Source organism: Rattus norvegicus, chromosome 16 (assembly GCF_036323735.1).
Source record: "Rattus norvegicus strain BN/NHsdMcwi chromosome 16, GRCr8, whole genome shotgun sequence".
Taxonomy (NCBI): domain Eukaryota; kingdom Metazoa; phylum Chordata; class Mammalia; order Rodentia; family Muridae; genus Rattus; species Rattus norvegicus.
In genome coordinates this window covers 82,983,863-83,002,476 of record NC_086034.1, presented here as the reverse complement: position 1 = coordinate 83,002,476, position 18,614 = coordinate 82,983,863, and the positions used below count along the sequence as shown (strand labels likewise).

General features: G+C 50.7%; 1 protein-coding gene across 3 annotated transcripts in view; it reads right to left on the bottom strand.

The window, feature by feature from the left end:
* The window catches only part of Adprhl1 (ADP-ribosylhydrolase like 1), a 31,886-nt gene extending 14,764 nt beyond the window's left edge, over positions 1 to 17,122 (bottom strand). Inside the window, exons 1-7 of one of the 3 annotated variants that reach the window (NM_001409008.1) lie at positions 16,861 to 17,122; positions 11,699 to 11,863; positions 9,789 to 9,914; positions 9,231 to 9,371; positions 6,414 to 6,541; positions 6,137 to 6,269; positions 2,144 to 2,297 (exon numbers count right to left, since the gene is read on the bottom strand). In NM_001409008.1, the coding sequence (NP_001395937.1) occupies positions 2,144 to 2,297; positions 6,137 to 6,269; positions 6,414 to 6,541; positions 9,231 to 9,371; positions 9,789 to 9,914; positions 11,699 to 11,863; positions 16,861 to 17,071 (1,058 nt within the window). In that variant the 5' untranslated portion in view covers positions 17,072 to 17,122. Of the gene's footprint in view, positions 1 to 1,682; positions 2,298 to 6,136; positions 6,270 to 6,413; positions 6,542 to 9,230; positions 9,372 to 9,788; positions 9,915 to 11,698; positions 11,864 to 16,860 lie in introns of those variants that run through there. The other 2 variants (NM_001013054.2, XM_063275261.1) reach the window with 2 other exon arrangements.
* Between the last annotated feature and the right edge of the window lie 1,492 nt (positions 17,123 to 18,614).

Here is an 18,614-nt window from a genome sequence, read left to right as displayed (position 1 = left end):
GGGGACAGAGGCACAAGGTCACACACATTCTTGAGAACACACTGGCGTACAGATTGCTCCTGAAATCACCTTCTCAGGAAACCAAGGCTTCTCAGTCTACGCCCTAGATTCAGCCTACCTGCCTGTGCCTCTAGACTGACAGAGGACGCTCGCCCATTGCTTTAGGCAGAAAATGGATACAGAAGGTCACATCTATGACCCACACATTTCCGTAAGTCACCCCAGCTTGTCACCTAGGAGTAAAAAACACAGATTCCAAAAAAAACAAAAAAAAAAAAAAAACAAAAACAAACAAACAAAAAAAAAAAACACCAATTCCTCCAAAATCTAACGCACAGATAGTTACAGTGACCTGGTGTTGAAGCAGGACACATGACATCCCCTTAGTCTCGGGCATTAGACTCACAAGGTGTCATGCTCATACGACGTAGCTAGTTCCTCACTCACTGATTAAACTAGGGGGCAGTAAAATGCTGCCTGCACCACAATATCAGAACCAGGAAAGCAAGGCAATTGTCCCAGGATGAAGCACGGCTTACTGTGCTTTCCGCAGAGACTGATTTGTTTGCACAAGCGATGTGAAGTCAGCTGGGTATGGTGGCACAAGCCTATAGCCAGTGCTGGAGAGGCCGAGCACATCAGAAGGACCATGAGTCTGAGGCCATCCTAGGTTACACAGTGAAATCCTATCCCAACAAAACAAAATGAGAAAACCAACAATTTAACTGGGCTTATGATGGTGCACGCCTTTAATCCCAGTACCAGGGAGACAGAGGCTGACAAACCTCTGTGAGGATGAGGCCAGTCTAGTTTAGATAGTGAGTTATAGGCCAGGGATATATAGAGACCTTTTCTCAAATAAAAAAAAATAGTAAACACACACACACACACACACACACACACACACACACACACACGCACACACACGCACACACCCTGCTCAGTGTTAAGCACCACAGACGCATCTACCATATGACTCTACTCTCATCCACAAAATGGAAGCTAGGTACTCTCAAAACAACTGCTATGTCCCAAGACATGCTTGCTCCACCATAAATACAGGCTAGTTCCCGAGGACACCTCGGACACGGCCACTTCAGGAAGTTCCAGCACATCCCTAAACCTGTGTTGTCAGTCCTTGCTAATAAAGTCCGCAGCCATTGCTCAGCCGTCTTAGATATATACCCCAAGGGGAAAGAGAGGCTTCCCCGCATTCCATTCAACCATCCCTCAGAAGCAGGCAAGGCCCGGGAGAGTTTGCATCCTGTAGGCTGTGCAGATTCCAACAAGTGGATGCTTTCTGTCCTAATCGCCGCCCACCAGAGCTTCAAAGGAACCCTACCGGCCTCTCACTGCAGACAGTGTTGGCTCTCCTCAGAGACAAGTCTTCATGTGAAAAGGACACGGGACCAACAGGACAGACACAGCTGTGCTGCCCAGGCATAGCACCAGACATCTGTCACCAATGGTAGCTGACTTCATACTCGTCACTAACCCAGGAAAACCCGTGTTGAAAGCCACGGTTGGAGGAGCGTGTTCCCACCTTCTCCACGCTCCCAGCCAGCCCGTACTGGGGGAACACCATGGAACAGGACACCGTGGCTAAAGACTTCCTCCCACATGCGTCTAACCTACCAAAGTAAGGCGCCGTATGTGACACAGAAGACCATCTGCGACCTAGCTTTCTCCATTTTGATTTATAAAGATTCCGGTAAAGGGTTAGTGACCAAAGCGCAGTAAGGAGGTTAAATGACATCCTGAAGCCACCAGTCATTTCTACCATGAATCTGACTGCGGAAGAGACAGGCCCCACCCCACAGTGTGAAAGCAAGGGTCGCAGGTAGACACAGCTAGGGCTTGGAAAGATTGAAGAGGGTTCTCCAACAGAGAGCCACGGCTGTTAGTGCTGTTCGAGCAGAGCGCCAGACTTCAGAGAGGGTGAGGGGAAAATATTCTCTCAGGACAATGTATTTTATGTAGCGAGGAGGGTTTGATATTGGAGGGGAGAGTTACAATTGAATTACGGCCTATGAGGCATGTGTGTAACGAGAGTATGGATGCCCTCTCCTAGGGGACGCTCTAAGCCTGAGTTGCGGGCGCTGTGGGCTGCCCTCTGGGAGGGAAAATGTCAGAAACACTTTACTTTTCTTCTGTGGACAGGCGATGCAGGGCTGTACCCAGATCCTCTAGTCTGCCTTTGTGTTCCAGTTCCTGGTACAAGCCCGGTGGAACCGTGGCCAGGCCGTGCAGCAACCCGAACAGGCAGCCAGCGATCGTCCCTGTCGCTCCGCTCTCTCCTGAAATAGCAAACACAAGTGCGTCCTAGAGGGGCTCCCCTCTGACTAAGCCTGCTCCCCCACATCTGAGACCATCCCGGAGAAGACACGCAGAGTAGTACACAAGTTGTACTCAGAAGGCTGAGGTGGGTACACTGACATGAGTTCAAGTCCTACCTGGGCTAGAAAGTTACTATCAGGACAGCCAGGGGTACATCGGAGTCCCCCCTCTCGAAATGGAGACAGGACCCTGTGGGCTGCCAGCTACTGAGGCAGTCACAGTTGTAAGCGCCAGACCCTTGCCTGCTCTACAAGGGTCCCCCTTCTCTTCCTCTGTTCAGATGACGTCTTGCTACCACCACAAGCCAATCCAGTGGCATAGGTAGCAGGTAGATGTGGGGAAATGGAGTCTTAAAAGACAGCCTGAGCCCTGTTTGTGCAGCCTGGAAATGTGAAAAAGCCTGGTTTCAGCTATCGTAAGAAAGCCTCAAGTTTCTCAACAGAGAGGCGGCCATGGGGTCCATCTTTGGCTTCGGAGCAATCTCATAAATGAGTTATGTGTGTGGTAACCAGGAAAATGCATCTGCGTGTGGTAGCAGTGTCAAGCAAGCTTGGTGCTGTGGGGAGGCTGTCTCTCTAGATCAGAAACCTGGGGTGCTTTCCTGACTGTTGCATGTGTGCGCTTGGCTTTATCACGCCGTGCTTTCCATCCATCTGTTTGAGCCTTTTCTAGTGGATTACAGGAAGAAATATCCTAAAAGGGAGATCTATTCATCATGACAGAGAAGAAAAGAGTTACCTTACTCGGGCCTGGAGAGATGGCTCAGTGGTTAAGAGCACTGACTGCTCTTCCTGAAGTCCTGGGTTCAAATCCCAGCAACCACATGGTGGCTCACAACCATCTGATGCCCTCTTCTGGTGTGCCTAAGACAGCTACAATGTACTTATATATAATAATAAATAAATCTAAAAAAAAAAAAAGAGTTACCTTACTCCACGTTATGGTTTGTATACGATTGGCCCAGGGAGTGGCACCATTAGAAGATGTGGCCCTGTTGGAGTAGGTGTGTCACTGAGGGTGTGGGCTTCAAGACCCTCATCCTAGCTGCCTGAATGACGATTCTGCTAGCAGCCTTCAGATGATGATGTACAACTCTCAGCCCCTCCTGCATCATGCCTGCCTGGACGCTGCCATGTTCCTGCCTTAATGACAATGGACTGAACCTCTAAACCTGTAAGCCAGCCCCAGTTAAATGTTGTCCTTATAAGACTTGCCTTGGTCATGGTGTCTGTTCATAGCACTAAAACCCTAACTAAGACACTCCATAAATATCCTACCCACCTCATAAAAATTCATAAAATTGTACTTAAAATTGAATGTGCAGAGCACACTGGGCTGCTCTGTTTCTGACATTGTGTGCTCACCACTTTTCCTTCTCTGGCTTGCATTGAAGTCAGCCACTGCCTACTTTTCTGTGTTTCTTCAATACCTATCTTTATTTTATGGATATAAGTACTTTGCCTGCATGGATGCATGTGTGCGTGTGCATGTGTGTGTATGTGTGTGTGTATTTGTGAATGTGAGTGTGTGTGTGTGCACGTGTGTGGCATGTGTGTGTGCTTGTGCGTATGTGTGTGCATGTGTGTGTGTATGTGTGTGTATGTGTGTATGCATGTGTGGCATGTGTGTTTATGCATGTTAGGCATGTGTGTGCATATGTGTCTGTGTCCATGTGTGTGTACATGTGCATGTGCTTCTGTGTATGTGCGTGTGCATGTGCATGTACATGTGCATGGTGCCGGGCATCAAGCTCCATGTCCTATTCATACCAAGCCAGCCATTTGCCTGCTGAGTTACCTCCCCAGCTCTGCAGTCTGCCTTTCAGAGTCACCTTTCAGGGTTGCCTCTTTCCTGCAGTCTCAGGCAGTTTTAAAAATCACACTGAACCACCAACCAAAGAGCGAACAGGGGCTGGACGAACCCCCACCCCCCCACTCATACATAGCAGATATGCAACTTGGTCTTCATATGGTCCCCACAACAACTGGAGTGGGGCTTTCCCTGAACCTGTTGGCTGCCTGTTATCCCATTCCCCTGCCTGGCCCGCCTTGTCTGGCCTCAGTGGGGGATGATGCACCTAGTTCTGTAGTGACTTGATGCACCAGGGTGTTGTGATGCCCAGTGGGGGCCTCCGCACTCTCAGAGGAGAAGAAGGGATGGAGGAAGGAAGGGTGGACTGGGAGGAGAGGGGTGTGCTGATATTGGGATGTAAAGTGAATACATAAACTAATTAATGAGAAAAAAAGGATTTTGAGGAACCATCCAAAGTGTTATACACTAAGACATGTTCATGGAAATGTATATAAGAAATAATCCAAAATATTTCCAGTAAAAAATATCCCTGTGTATATTAATATTAAAAAGTCAGTGTAAGGAGGACAATTGAGCGCACGTATGCTTCAGGAATTCGCCAGTCCTGAAAGAAAAACCTCTGGGCTGTGGCATCTGAGTCACGTGGCCCTTGTCTCTTTGGTTCGGAAACTTGGCACTGCTGCGATTCCTCCCCACATGACCTCTGACTCCAAGCCACTTCTGAGTCCTGGCAATGTTGCAGACACACCCTCGTGCACTTGCACAAGCACACTTGTGCACACACAGTGGGAAGTGTAACTGGATTGAATGAGGCCGGGGCTGCAAGGGCCCAGGGAGGGGAAGCCAGGGCCTGGTTCTTGGAGTAGATACACCTAGAGACCTGGGCGCAGGTCCTGGGGGAGGCCTGAACACAGACACCCAAGAACAGCAGGAAGGATAAAGAGCTGCGCCAGCCACGCCTGACTTCCCACAGCTTTTCTCTCTCCTACTAAAGCCTGCTTCCAGCACGGCACTGACACACATTGGATTCTCCAAGGAGAGCAGAAAGAATGATGAAGGGCCCGACATGGTTTGTGGGACAAAGTTCTGGTCCTACACACAACTCTACTGGCTCTGGTCACATGCTCAACTGCACCATGATGCATTTGTCCTGGCCAGAGGCACCTGCAAGGGCGATGACTTCCTTGTCGGAGTCTCTCAGCCTCCCAGGACCACCCTGCGTCTCTTGGCCGTGCCAGGCACCATGCAGCCCTCCTCTTCTCCTAGCTTGCCTCATGCGGCTCAGCTCACATTCTAGATCGTTTGCAAGGACGAGGGGACACAAGTGTGTGCACTTTTGCCTTCCTGTCTGTACAAGATGCTCCTGCCTACACAGGCTCTATGAGGCGACTCCGCCAACTTTGCCTCAGCCTGCCTCCTCCAGAAGGTCACCGCTGGCTTCGGCAGGGTGGACATGGGTGTTCCTAGCTGAAGTGCTGTGTACCAGCAAACATTAGTGAGCCTAGTGTTTGTGGAGTTCTACACAGTTTGTATCACTTGTCTTCACACTTGGCAAGCACAAGGAGTGGGGGCCACCAGGGGACAATGAGCCTCAGGAAGAGAAGCATTTCACTCAGACCCAGGAACCTAGCTATAAATTGCCGTGGCTTTGCACAGCCCACAGAACTAACTGCAGGAGGGAGAAACCTGTATACTGAGGTGGAGGGAGACCTGAAAGCTCTGAGGGGGTAGCTGGAGAGAGAAGAGTCCCTACACCTGGTCACTGTCCCGACAGTGGTCACCTGTGACACTTGGATGTGGGCCACACCAAAGTAGGTCACTGTAACCGTATCTGTGGCCCACATGCCGCAGAAGTGTGTATAGAGTTGAGCCTGGATTCTGGATCTGTGGCTGAACCCTATGTCTGTGGACCCTAAATACCCAGAAGTGCTTTGGAGTACAGATTAGTACCTTCTGGAAGCATCCATACTGAACCAGGGCGTCTTACCTCTGTGAAACATGGCTCGCTGGCAGAGTTCAGTCCAGCTACTCCCCGAGGCAAGAAGGGCATCATAGGCTATCATGGGGGCGTCATGGCCGCGCCGTCCCCCTCGGCCTTCTGAGCTCCATTTCTTGTAGGTCTGAAGAGAACCACGGGTCATTGTACGTCCAGGAAAAGATCCACGTCCACCCCACCCACCCAACATTCTGTTTCACTCTCTCACTGTGTCCTTGGCTGAGTTCCACTGGGCACAGGCATATCCCAGGGCTGAGGCCGGACTCACCTTGTCTCTCTCCTCTGCGTCATAGTTGTCCGGAAAGACGGCCGTGACTTCTGAGTCTTCTCTGATTTTTCTTTCCTCCAAATAGAACTGCCATTTTGCTTCGAAGTAAAACCAGTGCTCCTGGTACTCTAGGTGCAAGCACAGGGCAGGTGGGCTGCTGGTGCCTTGGTGTGGGGATGGGGATGGGGGAAGGTGGGCAGTGCCCTACCCCCGGCTGCAGCTGAGGGGGAATGTTGTGTCTGTACTAAAATAAGCAGCTCTGATAGGTAAGGCTGCTTCCAGAAGTAGCACAGGCGGTGGAGAGAGTGCAAAACAACACCACGGTTACCTAACTGCTCTCTAAAGCAGAAAGTGATCACAGGGCGATTATGGGCCTATAATTTTAATTAATTAGGGGATGTTAAGGAGGTTAAGAGGGTTCTTGCCTAGTGTGCATAAGTTACTGAAAAGAGAAAAATCCCCCTCCCCCAAAACAAAGGAAGCCAAAAATGCAAACCAGTAGGGTAGTCTGTATTTTGATTAACTTAAACCTGAACATGCACAGCCAGAAGAGCAGTTTCATTATCACTGATGGCCTGAAACACAAGCTGAGGTACTGTTTGTACATCTGATGAAGAGGGCGCCAGCTGGGCAGTGGCCAGCAGCTCTTCATCTCACAGAGGACAGAGACCTCCAGAGACAGCGGCAGGAAATGCGGTGCCTGCCCTGGGAGGCTCCCAGTGTGTCCTCCTCTGGGGACGCCAAAGAGCAGGGAATGCCTTGGCCCTTAGGGGCTCTTAAGGACTGGGGACATCACTGAAGGTAAAGCTCTAGAACCTGTGTTCTGTCTGTGTGGACAGCAGAGGACAGAGCAGAAAGGGTAGAGCCTCCAGGGTGGTGGGCAGAGAAGCCAGGGGGCGACGGGACAGCCTCTCGGACTAGCAACGTTGGGATTCTGGACCTGCTGGGCCTCACAGAGTTAAAACGTTGCAGGGCTGGAGAGATGGTTCAGAGGTTAAAAGCACTGATTGCTCTTGCCAAGGTCCTGAGTTCAACCATGTAATGCCCTCTTCTGGTGTGTCTGAAGACAGTGACCCTGTACTTATATATAATAAATAAATAAATAAAATCTTTTTTTAAAAAATCAACAACATTGCCTGCCTGAATGCCACTAAAGGTGAAAGACCTGTGCCGGGCAGCACTGGCCCCAGCTCTGCCCCTTCTCAGGGAGGCAATAGCCTAAGACTCAGGAGGGAGATTTGCAGACCCAGAGCCCAGGACTGGCAAACCCAGCCTGATTCTTTCAGCCGCCTCTCAGAACTGGAGCGGCCTCCCTCTCCAACAGCCTGTACAGAGCAACTGCTGAGTGAGCGCAGGCTCTTTTCAAAGTGCCGTGTCAGAGGAGCTCTTAAAGCTCTGGGTTAGGTAAGCCTAAAAATCACAGGGCTGTTTCTCTGGGGTCTCCAATGGCTGGGCCGTGAGCTCTGTTCTCAGCCTCATGCCTTCATGAATGGCACACTTTGAAAACGGCCACCCACGTCCTGGAGTCCCCAGTGTTCCTTAGCTATGGGAACGTTGTAAGGTTCTGCTCTATCACAACAGCTGCCTTCCAGTCTTGGAGGCATCTGGTGACCCTGCTCGGGGGAGAGGAAACAGCCCACCTATGGGTGGCATTGGAGGAACTTTGGGGGACATTCGAGACAGAGGAACTAGGGAACAATGACTTAAACTAAGCAAAAATAAGTGACAAATGTTCCTAGGAGGTGAAGTAAGCGAAGGTTGGACAGTTCGGAGATGAGCTAGCTAGGATACCTGGTGCCGTCCTTTAGGCCCAACTCCCCCCAGGGCTGAGGCCAAGTGGGTGTCCTCTGTGTGTTCTGTGTCCTTGTAACGTTGTTCTGGAACCCTCTAGAACATGCCCCCCCTTCCTTGTGGTGACTCGTGACTGTTCAGAAGCCACTCTCCTTCATGCCGTCTTGGGGGAGCTGTAACCCTGGCCCTGTGCTCATAGCTTTCCTTCTTCCAGGACACCCTGGGTGGCTCATTTTAGAAAGTTTGCTCCTACTTAGGTGTGTGGCAGGACGCATGGCCACCTACACTCCCCGCTCACGCATCTCTTGTAGCGTGTAGAGCAGCCCTGAGGTAACAGCGTTTTCCATATACTCAGGTCCTGGGGAGTGAGCACTGAGTTTTCTGGTCCTGCCTTCAGGCTCCTGTGTCTGTGTCCTACTGTACAACACTCCTGAGCCAGGCGGGTGGGGACGGGATATACTCTGTTCCTTGTGCGTCAGACCCTGGAAGCCAAGGTGCTCCCGGAGTATCTGATTAACAGGATGACCACACCCAAAAGGTCGACGGGCTCTTCTGGGTTAATGAGGACAGATAGGAACCTCCAGAGTCTTTCCGGGTCTCTGGGGACTCATGACAGGGGGACCCATCTTGGTACAGATGGAAGTCTGTGCCATGGGGGTACTTCTCTTCGGGCAAGAACAGGTTCGGGTGGGGTTGTGTGGAACATGGGCATGACCTATTCCTCTTCTGCACTACTTGGAGAGGCAGAGGGTGTGGGTGTCTCTGAGACCTCAGGGAACTGGGGAAAAAGCCACTCTCTCATAAGGCTGGGGTCCCAGTGCTACTTGGAGCGGTGTCTGCCCTCTGCCAGGTGAGGGCCTGGGTGAAGTCAGCCCCTCTCACACTGACCAAGGCTTCTCTGAGCGTTGCCTTTGGGGGAACACAGCGAAAGCTGCTGGGCGGCTGGTGCAGGACTTTAGTTTTGAGTGTGAGCGCACGGGCTTTGGGTGAGCGGAAGGCACTGGGGCAGGAGGAAGCCAGGCTCACCTGCCATGTGTCGGATGCTCTTCCTACAGTACTCCTCAGCCAGAGGAAGCACCTTCAGCATGTCTCTTCCCCACTGTACCAGGGACTTTCCCTGAATGGCATAAGAGGCAAACAGTGCAGTGCACAGAGACCCGAGGAAACCTAGAGGGAACAGGAAGACAGATACAGTTCTGTTAACCTGGGCCGGTGGCTTTTGGCATCCAAAGAGACCCCCCTCTAGAGCTGTTCGTTCTGCCTCTCCCTCTGTGTAATAGGCAAGACACCTTTTCAGGACCGCCACAGGGCCCAGAGACAAAGCAGAGAAGCACATAACGCAGGTCAGGCTGTTATCCTGTTCCATCAGCCCATAGGACTGACTGGAAGCCCTCATTAGCCTGGAGCCCAGTTTCCCTTCAAGACTTACACCCCTGTTTCTTTGGTTCTGGCACGAGTGGTATAAGAACATGGGGATTTTCCCCTTGCATGGCTTCTCCAACATAACCACACTAGGTGACACTTCGGTCCTCAAGCGGGTCATCGTCCACACCAGACTTGCACCAGTTCAGGGCCGCTCTTTACCTGTAGGATGGTTGTGGGTCATCCTACCGCACTCGATACTGACTTCAATGAGCGTCTCCAGGCGTTCTGGCTTCCAGTACCGCATTCCAATGCACATTGCTTTGGTGGCCGCCCCAAATCCAGAACCTGCATGGGTGATAGACACCTGAGCTCAGGGCTGCCTCCACGACCTGTGGGAGTCCAGCATTCACAGTTTCTGAAGTATGAGGTCTATGGAACACTAGAGAATTGTTTGTTATATGAGCAATAAAGATAAGGGGATGCTGAGCTAGGGAAAAGAGATCTGGGGTCAGGTCACAAGAAAATGGAGTAATTTAGCCCCTGAAAATGGACCTTTTTCGGGCTGGAGAGATGGCTCAGGGGTTAAGAGCACCGACTGCTCTTCCAGAGGTCCTGAGTTCACATCCCAGCAACCACATGGTGGCTCACAACCATGTGTAATGGGGGTCCGATGCCCTCTTCCTGTGTGTCTGAAGACAGCCACCGTGTACTCACATACATACAATAAGTAAATCTTTAAAAAAAAAAAGAATTTTAGAAGTAGAATGTCAGATCAGAATGCACGCACGTTCATTAAATATTTTTGACAGATAATACTGGATTTCCTTCTCTAGAGTTTGTACCCTCATTTGCCCTGCCTGGAAGAAAGGTCCTTATGTACCACAGTGATGACCCTGAGGTCTTCCTGGTTGGTTGCTGTGATAGTCAGTTTTAATTGTCAGCATGACACGATCTAGAATAACCTGGAAAGAGTCTCCGTGAGGGACTGTCTACATTGGATTGGTCAATGGGCATATCTGCAGGGATTGTCTTAATTAATTGATGTAGGAAGACCCAGTCCACTGTGGGCGTCACCATTCCTAGCCAGGGGTCCTGAACATTTAAAAGTGATAAATCAAGCTGAGCACAAGCAAGCAAGCAAGTAAACACACATGCATTCATTTCGCTTAGCTCTTGACTGTGGGTGTGGTGACTAGCTGACTAAAGTTCCTGCCTCGAGTTCTCTGTGATGATGGTCTGTAACCTGGAATAAACCCTTGTCTTCTCTAAATTCCTTTCATCTGGGGTATTCTGTCCCAGTAGCAGAAATGAAGACAGAACAGTAGTCCTGCTAGACTTGCTTAAACTGCTACCCTTAGTCATGACTCCTTTACACTGTTCAAATGATCTCTCCTGCTGCGAACACCTACACTGCTCACACCGTGCCTTCTATTGAATGTGGGCTGTTCTCTCTTAGCCTGCCTGGGGTATCAGTGTCTGACCTGGCTCTGCCGTGAGTGTTCTGCTGCTCTCCTGCCCTTCAGTTCAGAGACATCCTAAGTCTTAGCACTTCAGTTTGGAAAGAGTGAGCCCAGGTCCCCAGATTGATGGCACTGGGGAGGCGGGGCTAACAGTGTGGTGCCCACAGTGGAGCATGCGCACTCTGCTCCCTTCAGGGTAAATGCAGACCTGTGGGTTCACTATTATAAAGGGGTACCACTACACGAGACAGGCACAAGAGGAGGAGAGGCTCTGAGAGGAGGGCTCTGAGGCTGCCTATATGCTGCGTCCCGTGAACATAGCGAAGGACAAAGGAGACATGAACACAGACGGCATTTCTCCTTATGAAAACGCAAGCTTCAAGGAAAGGCAGCGGAAAATAGTCCTTAAAGGAAAGTGGAGATGGGTAGCAAAAAAAAAAAACAAAAAAAAAAAAACAAAAAAAAACCCTCTGGGGAAGCATGATGTCACATGGACAGCATCTTTAAGAGATGCTCAAGCAAGCTGGGATCACTCACAGGGGATCCCCTGCCTGCCGTAGGATCTGATCCAGACAGATGGGAATACCACGACATGTGCCAGGGTGGGCTGCGGGCATCCACACGCGCAGGGCCCCTAACTGCAGATCTGTGGACAGAAAGGTTCCTGACCCTTTTCACTGAAGGGCGTATGCCATGCGAGGAGGTAGTTATCCGGCTTCAGCTGGGAGCAGCCCTCGATAGTGGAAGGGTCTGGCCGATGTTCTGAGAGCTTCTCCACGGTCTCCACGTAGCGCTTTACCATCTCTCGGTACAGGTCATCTAGGCACCAGTAGTCTGTGGAGGAAGGGTCAGGTCTTAGTGGGCATAACAAGCATGTGAGGGGCGGGTGTAGGAACAGGTTCCACCAATGGCAAGGACTCATGAGTGTGCTTAGAAAGGGGGAAGATGTGGTGATTCCTCTGCTGACCGGATGAATTTTAGGCCTCTGGTTGCCTGTTACTCCTATTCTGGTGTCCCGAGAGCCTAGGAAACACCTACCACCTTCATTTCTACTAACAGTCTTGCCTACTTGGAATTATGTGTATGCCTGGCCCAGGGAGTGGCACTACTGAGAGGTGTGGCCTTGTTGGAGTAGGTGTGTCACTGTGGATGTGGACTTTAATACCCTGTCCTAGCTGCCTGGGAGCCAGTCTTCCACTAGCAGTCTTCAGAGGAAGATGTAGAATTCAGCTCCTCCTGCACCATGCCTGCCTGGATGCTGCCATGTTCCTACCTTGATGATGATGGACTGAACCTCTGAACCTGTAAGCCAGCCCCAATTAAATGTCCTTTATAAGACTTGCCTTGGCCATGGTGCCTGTTCACAGCAGTAAAACCCTCAGACAAACTATATCAAACTACACCATGCAGAGCAATGGTCTCACTGTTATGAAGGGACACCAGGAGACAGAAAGATTCCATTGAGCCTTAGCTCCCGCTTACCCACTCCCTTTGTAAACCCAGGCTCTGCGTGACTGCTATTGTCAAACATGCCCTGGTCCCTTGAAGTGCATTTGGGGAACCAGAATGGGTCAAACCCCTGATGATCATGGAGTACAGGGATGAAAACAGCTAGTCCATCCTGAAGCCCCGCCTTTAGCCAGCATTCCACCTTATGTGCTCCAGAGCAACCACCTTTTTCCCCAGGAAGACTGCCATGGCCAGAACTGATGGGTTTTGACTGCAAAGCCAGAGATTTTTGGTCACCAAGTTAATCCACGGCTCCGAGGACAAGAGGTCGCACATGCGTGGTCAGTGGAGCCCAATGTGTGTGAGCGTCTGGAGAACGGGCGGTAGTTAACGCTCTTCCATGCGCTCCTGCATGGCCACCACTGGGTTTTCGTTCAAAACTGTACTTAGGATAAAGTGCCACTAGGAGACAATGGCTCTTTCCCTGGCCATGGTGACCTGTGTTTGCTGAGTGCTGGATGGGTAGAGAAGGACAGGGCATGGCAAGAGGCTGGTGACGACCTGTGCCAGGACAGAGAAGGCTGTAAACCTTCGAGACTCCCTTGTTGCCAAGTGGCATGAAGTGCCTGACAGACTTGCTCCCCTGATGGGGACAGAGCTTTTACCCATAGCTGTGAGCTTCTGGAGAAAGAGCCCCTCTCCTGCCCTGCTTTCAGTGAGCCTGAGGCAGAGGCAAACCCTACCTTCTTTTTCCCTTCAGGGCTCATGCCTGACTCAGAACTGGGGCAGGAGAAAGGATGGGCCGGACCTTGTTTTGTTGGAGGGAGTGCCTAAGTCCCAGCCAGACTTCATGTGGCAACCCTGCAGGAATAAAATTAGCTGCGTGCAAACCCCTGCTGGGAGGCAGGTCCCGGCATCTGGCACTGGTTTTCCAGTGCTATCTGCTTACAAACGGCAGCTTCTTCTTCTGTTCTGGTAGCCCGGCTCTCTCCCCAAGCCCTCTGAGACAATTATTATAAGACCAGACAGCACAGAACCTCTGCCTTCAACTGAGACAGAGCCTCCTCAGAGTAAAAAGAGGTCCATAAAAAGTCCAGCAGTTGGGGTTGGGGATTTAGCTCAGTGGTAGAGCGTTTGCCTAGCAAGCGCAAGGCCCTGGGTTCGGTCCCCAGCTCCGAAAAAAAAAAAAAAAAGTCCAGCAGCCACAGATGCTCATCCTTTAAGGTTGGAATATAAACGAGAAACAGGCTGGTCCATCTGTTGACCCTTCTGGGCACTCTGCCTTGACTTCAACGCTCGTCTCCCTACCTCCCTACCCATCCTCCTGAGGGGTAAGTCACTTTAGAAGACTGGCCAACAGCTCTGAACCAATGTGATTAAAATAATAAATGATGATGATGATGATGATGATGATGATGATGATGATGATGATGATGATGATGATACCATGACTGAGTTTGAACTATAACATCAAAGAATTCCACGAGGTCGCATCCTCTCTCATTCATTCTGGCTCTAACCTGTGTGTCTGTTAGAGAGTCGTCCAGAGGAAGAAAAGGTGCAGGTCTGGTACACCCTTAGCTCCTGCAGGCTGTGCACTGGGGCTTCACACCCTGACCCCCTCTCTGCTCTGATTGGTCCTGGCAGGCAACAGTCAGAACTGTTTACCCCCAGAGACATGAGATTCTTTAGAGGCCAGGACCCCAGCCTGGTGGTCTTACACCACTGCCGAGTTCCTCATATTCTTCCCGTGGCTTCGCTTGACTCCCACGGTCCCAAGGGTTTTAAGACACAGGGATGTGGGCACCTCACCAGTTCCTCAGGCTCGGCAGTGGCCGTCGGGAATGTGGAGCTACAAACCTGGACCCCAGAGCGAAGGGTTCCCATACGAGCCACCCTCAAAGCTCCTGCTTACCGGGTGCTTGCCTGGGGACATGGTGAAGCTGCCTTGGACTTTGCACCACCGAGTGAGGTCTGTGGAGCAGCACTACTGACATGACTTGTAGAATGTCAGGCCCTGTCCTTGTTTCTGCTCTTGTGCCCTGAATGGTGCATGTTGACCTTCAATGAGCTATGGCAGCTGAACCATGGTTTGTAGACCACATAGTCTTCTTTGCTGGGTTATGGAATCCTGAGTGGCACTTGTTTAATCATGCCAAGAGTGGTTCCACTCTGGGAAGCAGGCTATAGGGCACCCAAACACCACAATAACAGTTCTGCGGCCACCTTGACCTTAGGCAGCAAACAGGGTACGTAAGAACAGCTTGTAGTCTATAGACTCCCAGAGTAGTTGAGTAACTGGTCCAGGGCTGTGCAGCCAACTGACAGCACGTTGACTACAAGCTCATGCACATTTGCTGTGAGGAGTTGTGCCTGCTATTACTGGCGTGTCCCCAAGGCTTCCTAATGTGGACTGCAGTGGTTAAAAACCTGGGTAGTTTAAAGAGAAAAACCTTGAGTTTTGGTGAGCAGAAAAAAAAATAATAAGCCATACTCACTGTGTAGAGCAGTGGTTCCCAACCTTCCTAAAGTCGAGACCCTTTAATACAGTTCCTCATGTAGTGGTGACGCCCAGCCATAAAAGTATTTCGTTGCCATCTCAAAACTGAAAGTTTGCTACTGTTATGAATTGTAATGTAAAAAAAAAAAATCTGGGGGCTGGGGATTTAGCTCAGTGGTAGAGCGCTTACCTAGGAAGCGCAAGGCCCTGGGTTCGGTCCCCAGCTCCGAAAAAAAGAACCAAAAAAAAAAAAAAATCTGTGTCTTCCAATGGTTTTAAATGACCACGGTGAGAGGATCATTTGACTCCAAAGGGGTTGAGAACTTCTGGTCTAGAGGGCGTCCATGAACTACAACAAGAGGCTATGACAGGGCACGACACAGCAGCATATGCTCGGTAAACCTGGTGACTGGCAGGGAACCCACTTTCCCCCCAAAACAAACAAAAAACCAAACATCTCCAATTCTGTAAATGGGCCCAAACCTCCCTAAATGTACACACTTCGTCCCGAGCAGCCACTGTCCGTTGATCTTATCCCAAGTGTCCTGTTCCTGTACACAGGACCTACCTGAGCCAGGGGCTCTCCAGGGAAGCCCCAGGGACAGTCACATGCCAAGCAGAACTCCCAGAACACACATTGGCAATAAGCATTCACAAGCACCTCTATGTGGATTGGCTGTGCACTGGCGTTATATGCGGCACTGTGAAAACGAGCTTCAAGAGTTAAGTACCGACTGCAGTTTTAAGTCCTGTTACTCTAGAGGTTATGAGCTGTGGTGGGCTCTGGGCTGTACTGTTGACCATAAAGGCAGATAAGTATGCCCCCAAAATATGAGAGGAAATAAAGGTTTGGAATTCATAATGCTTTTGACGCCATCTCACTTCCCATAGTGTGATGACACCAAGCCTTAGCAACGTGCTTTACTCCCCCCCCACCCCTAGTTATTTAGGGGCGAGTTGGTGATATTCCTATACAGTGACGGCAGAATCCATTAATACTTGGATTCCATCATGACGTACGCTCAGAAAGACGCTTCACCGTTTTCAACGAGCTGTGACGCCCTATCTTATCAATGTGCTTCGGTTCTATTTAGGGACGCGGCGTTGGTGGCATTCCTATACCATGACTGCAGAACTAAGCTGAGAGTGCTCACGACAGATGGACGGAATGAAGAATGCCTAAATGAGGTCTGTTGGCTCGACTGCTGCCCTCAGGTCTCAGTTTTGCAAAGATAGCATGTCAGACCTGCAGGACATTACCGCGAGAAAAGGCACGCGGTGCCTGTGTATGTGCGCGTCTCTGAAATCCAGGTAACATTTAGTCGATCTTAGAGCTGATCTGCTCCTTAGGGAACAAACTTTGTTCTCCCGTGTCCAAAACTCTTCCTTGGAACACTGACTCGTAAGCAATGCCCAAGTCGAAGCACTCGGACAGATGGTTCAACCTTAATTATTTGGATTTGAGATGCCATCCCCAAACGATGTTATCTGGGTGAGCCCACATTTCAAGCTCTTCTGTAACAGACCTAGAATGCTCACCCTCCACAGTGAGGACCCATGTCTGCGCTTTACGCCCACCAGAGCAGCTCCCAGAGGTTTGCCCATACAGCACAGAAAGAAGCGAATGCTGTTCAGAATCTGGATCTTGATTATCTGAGAAGTGCTGCTGTCCCCAAAGACACTCAGGGGAAACCTGACCTACTGCCTTTGGGGCTCCGGGTCTTGGGTGGATATTGAATCACCGCCCTCGGCCACAGTGTCAGGTAACGCAGGGCACTAACGCACGCACCACCTTCCGGGTTCTTGGTACTGGTTTGTCATCAACATGGGCAGCCCATCTTTCTACCCCAACACACTTGGAGCATACGCCAGCCGGTCCTACCTGTGGTGAGGGCCTCAGCAGTTGCCATGTGCATGATGGTGTTGTCACTCACTGGCCACTTTCCAGGTGAGAGCACTAGGCTGTCCAGTCCCCTGGTCTTTTGCAGCTCCTCCTGGATTGAGCCTGAAGCACTGTTCTCCCTGCAGACATTTCCATAGCCGAGGGCATCTCCAACAGTCCCCAACAGCATCGCAGCCTTGAACTTCTCCATTTTGGAAGGTGACCTCTCTTACTCTGCAGTTGCCTTTGTCCTTCCCTGGCCTCCCTTAGCCAGCCCGGCTGACATTTATACGGGTCATTGTACCACCATCCAGCACTCTCCAAATGGTCAGGCGTTTCTTTCCTGCCTTGGCAGGTGGCACCAATGAGATAAAGGCTCGGAGCTCACCACGTGGGGAGCTGTTTGGACAGCACTGGCTCTCAGGCAAAGGAGCCTGCTGGCGCCAGTGTGCACTCAGCCACCTCGGAGCCCTTGAGCTGTGCTACTGTGTCAGCTCCTTGGTGGATTGTGCCCCCTGCTGGCAGAGCGACGCATGCCACAATGTGTACATCTGCTCCATCCTTTGACATTTGCTCTGCCCGACCTTCAAATGAACACGCTCTTCTTGTCCCTTCTTAGCTGCCTTTTTCCACTCAGCACAGTGCTGAGATTTGTCCACTGTGGGTTTGATGCTTTTAGAAAACATTTCTGGCTGGGTGGTGTGATCCACGCCTTTGATATCAGCACTCACGAGGCAGAGGTAGTTGGATCCCCGAGTTTGAGGCCAACCTGGTCTACAGTGAGTTCCAGGAAAGCAGGGCTACACAGAGGAACCCTGCCTCGAAAACAAAACAGAAAAAGCTTTTCTGATTATAGAAGTGTGAGGGCTGCAGGAGTAGCCCCAGCACAGCGATGTATTACCTAATGTATACAAGGCCCTTGGTCTGATCCTCAGCTCCGTTAAAAGTCACGAGAGAAAACATTAAAAGATATAGCACCCCTAGCTCCTCGGGAAAAGTATTACATCACAACTTAGTGTCCAGTAAGGGGCTCCAAACTTTAGAGCGGTGTGTGTCTACTTAAACGCCATCAAGAGTGGTCATGCCACCTCACCCTTCCTGTGTTGTAAACATCGATGCCTGCTCATGAGAGTATCAAATACTATGAGGCTAGACAGGTACGCATTAGAAAGACAGGACTCTCTGAAATGAACTAGGAGGACGGTCACCTCCCTCTTCCCTGTCTCAGGCACAAACCCTGCAGGCTCAGACACCTCTGGCCCTCCTGTGACATAAGTCCATCACACCCGAAATTGGCAGGGGATGGGGATCACTTGGACTTAAAACACAATTGGAGAGAACTTTAGTGTGTAGCAGCAGGATACCTTTCCTGCTAGCACAATTCTCGGTCTGAAGCAGTCCCATTAAACCAGAGGGTACAAGGCTCCCACCCAGATAGACGAACAGCAGAAGCCGGCTGGAGCCAGCTCCCACTTAAGGTGGACCAGCTTATGGGCAGAAGTGTGAGCTGGCTGAAGGAGTGAGGGCCAAGGGCCCTTGGGAGAGGCTTTGATAAGGACGTTTGGAAACCACTTCCATATGATTTGGCCAAAATCACAAGATAAGGCTGCCTCACTAGTCTGTCCACCTGACATTCACAGAGCCCCTTTTGTGTTAAGAGTGTTAGGCACAGCAAGAGAAGCGAGCTTACTTCTGCGCCCATAGAACATCGTTTGAAACGAACTGAACACCTAAATCACCACAACTCTGCACCC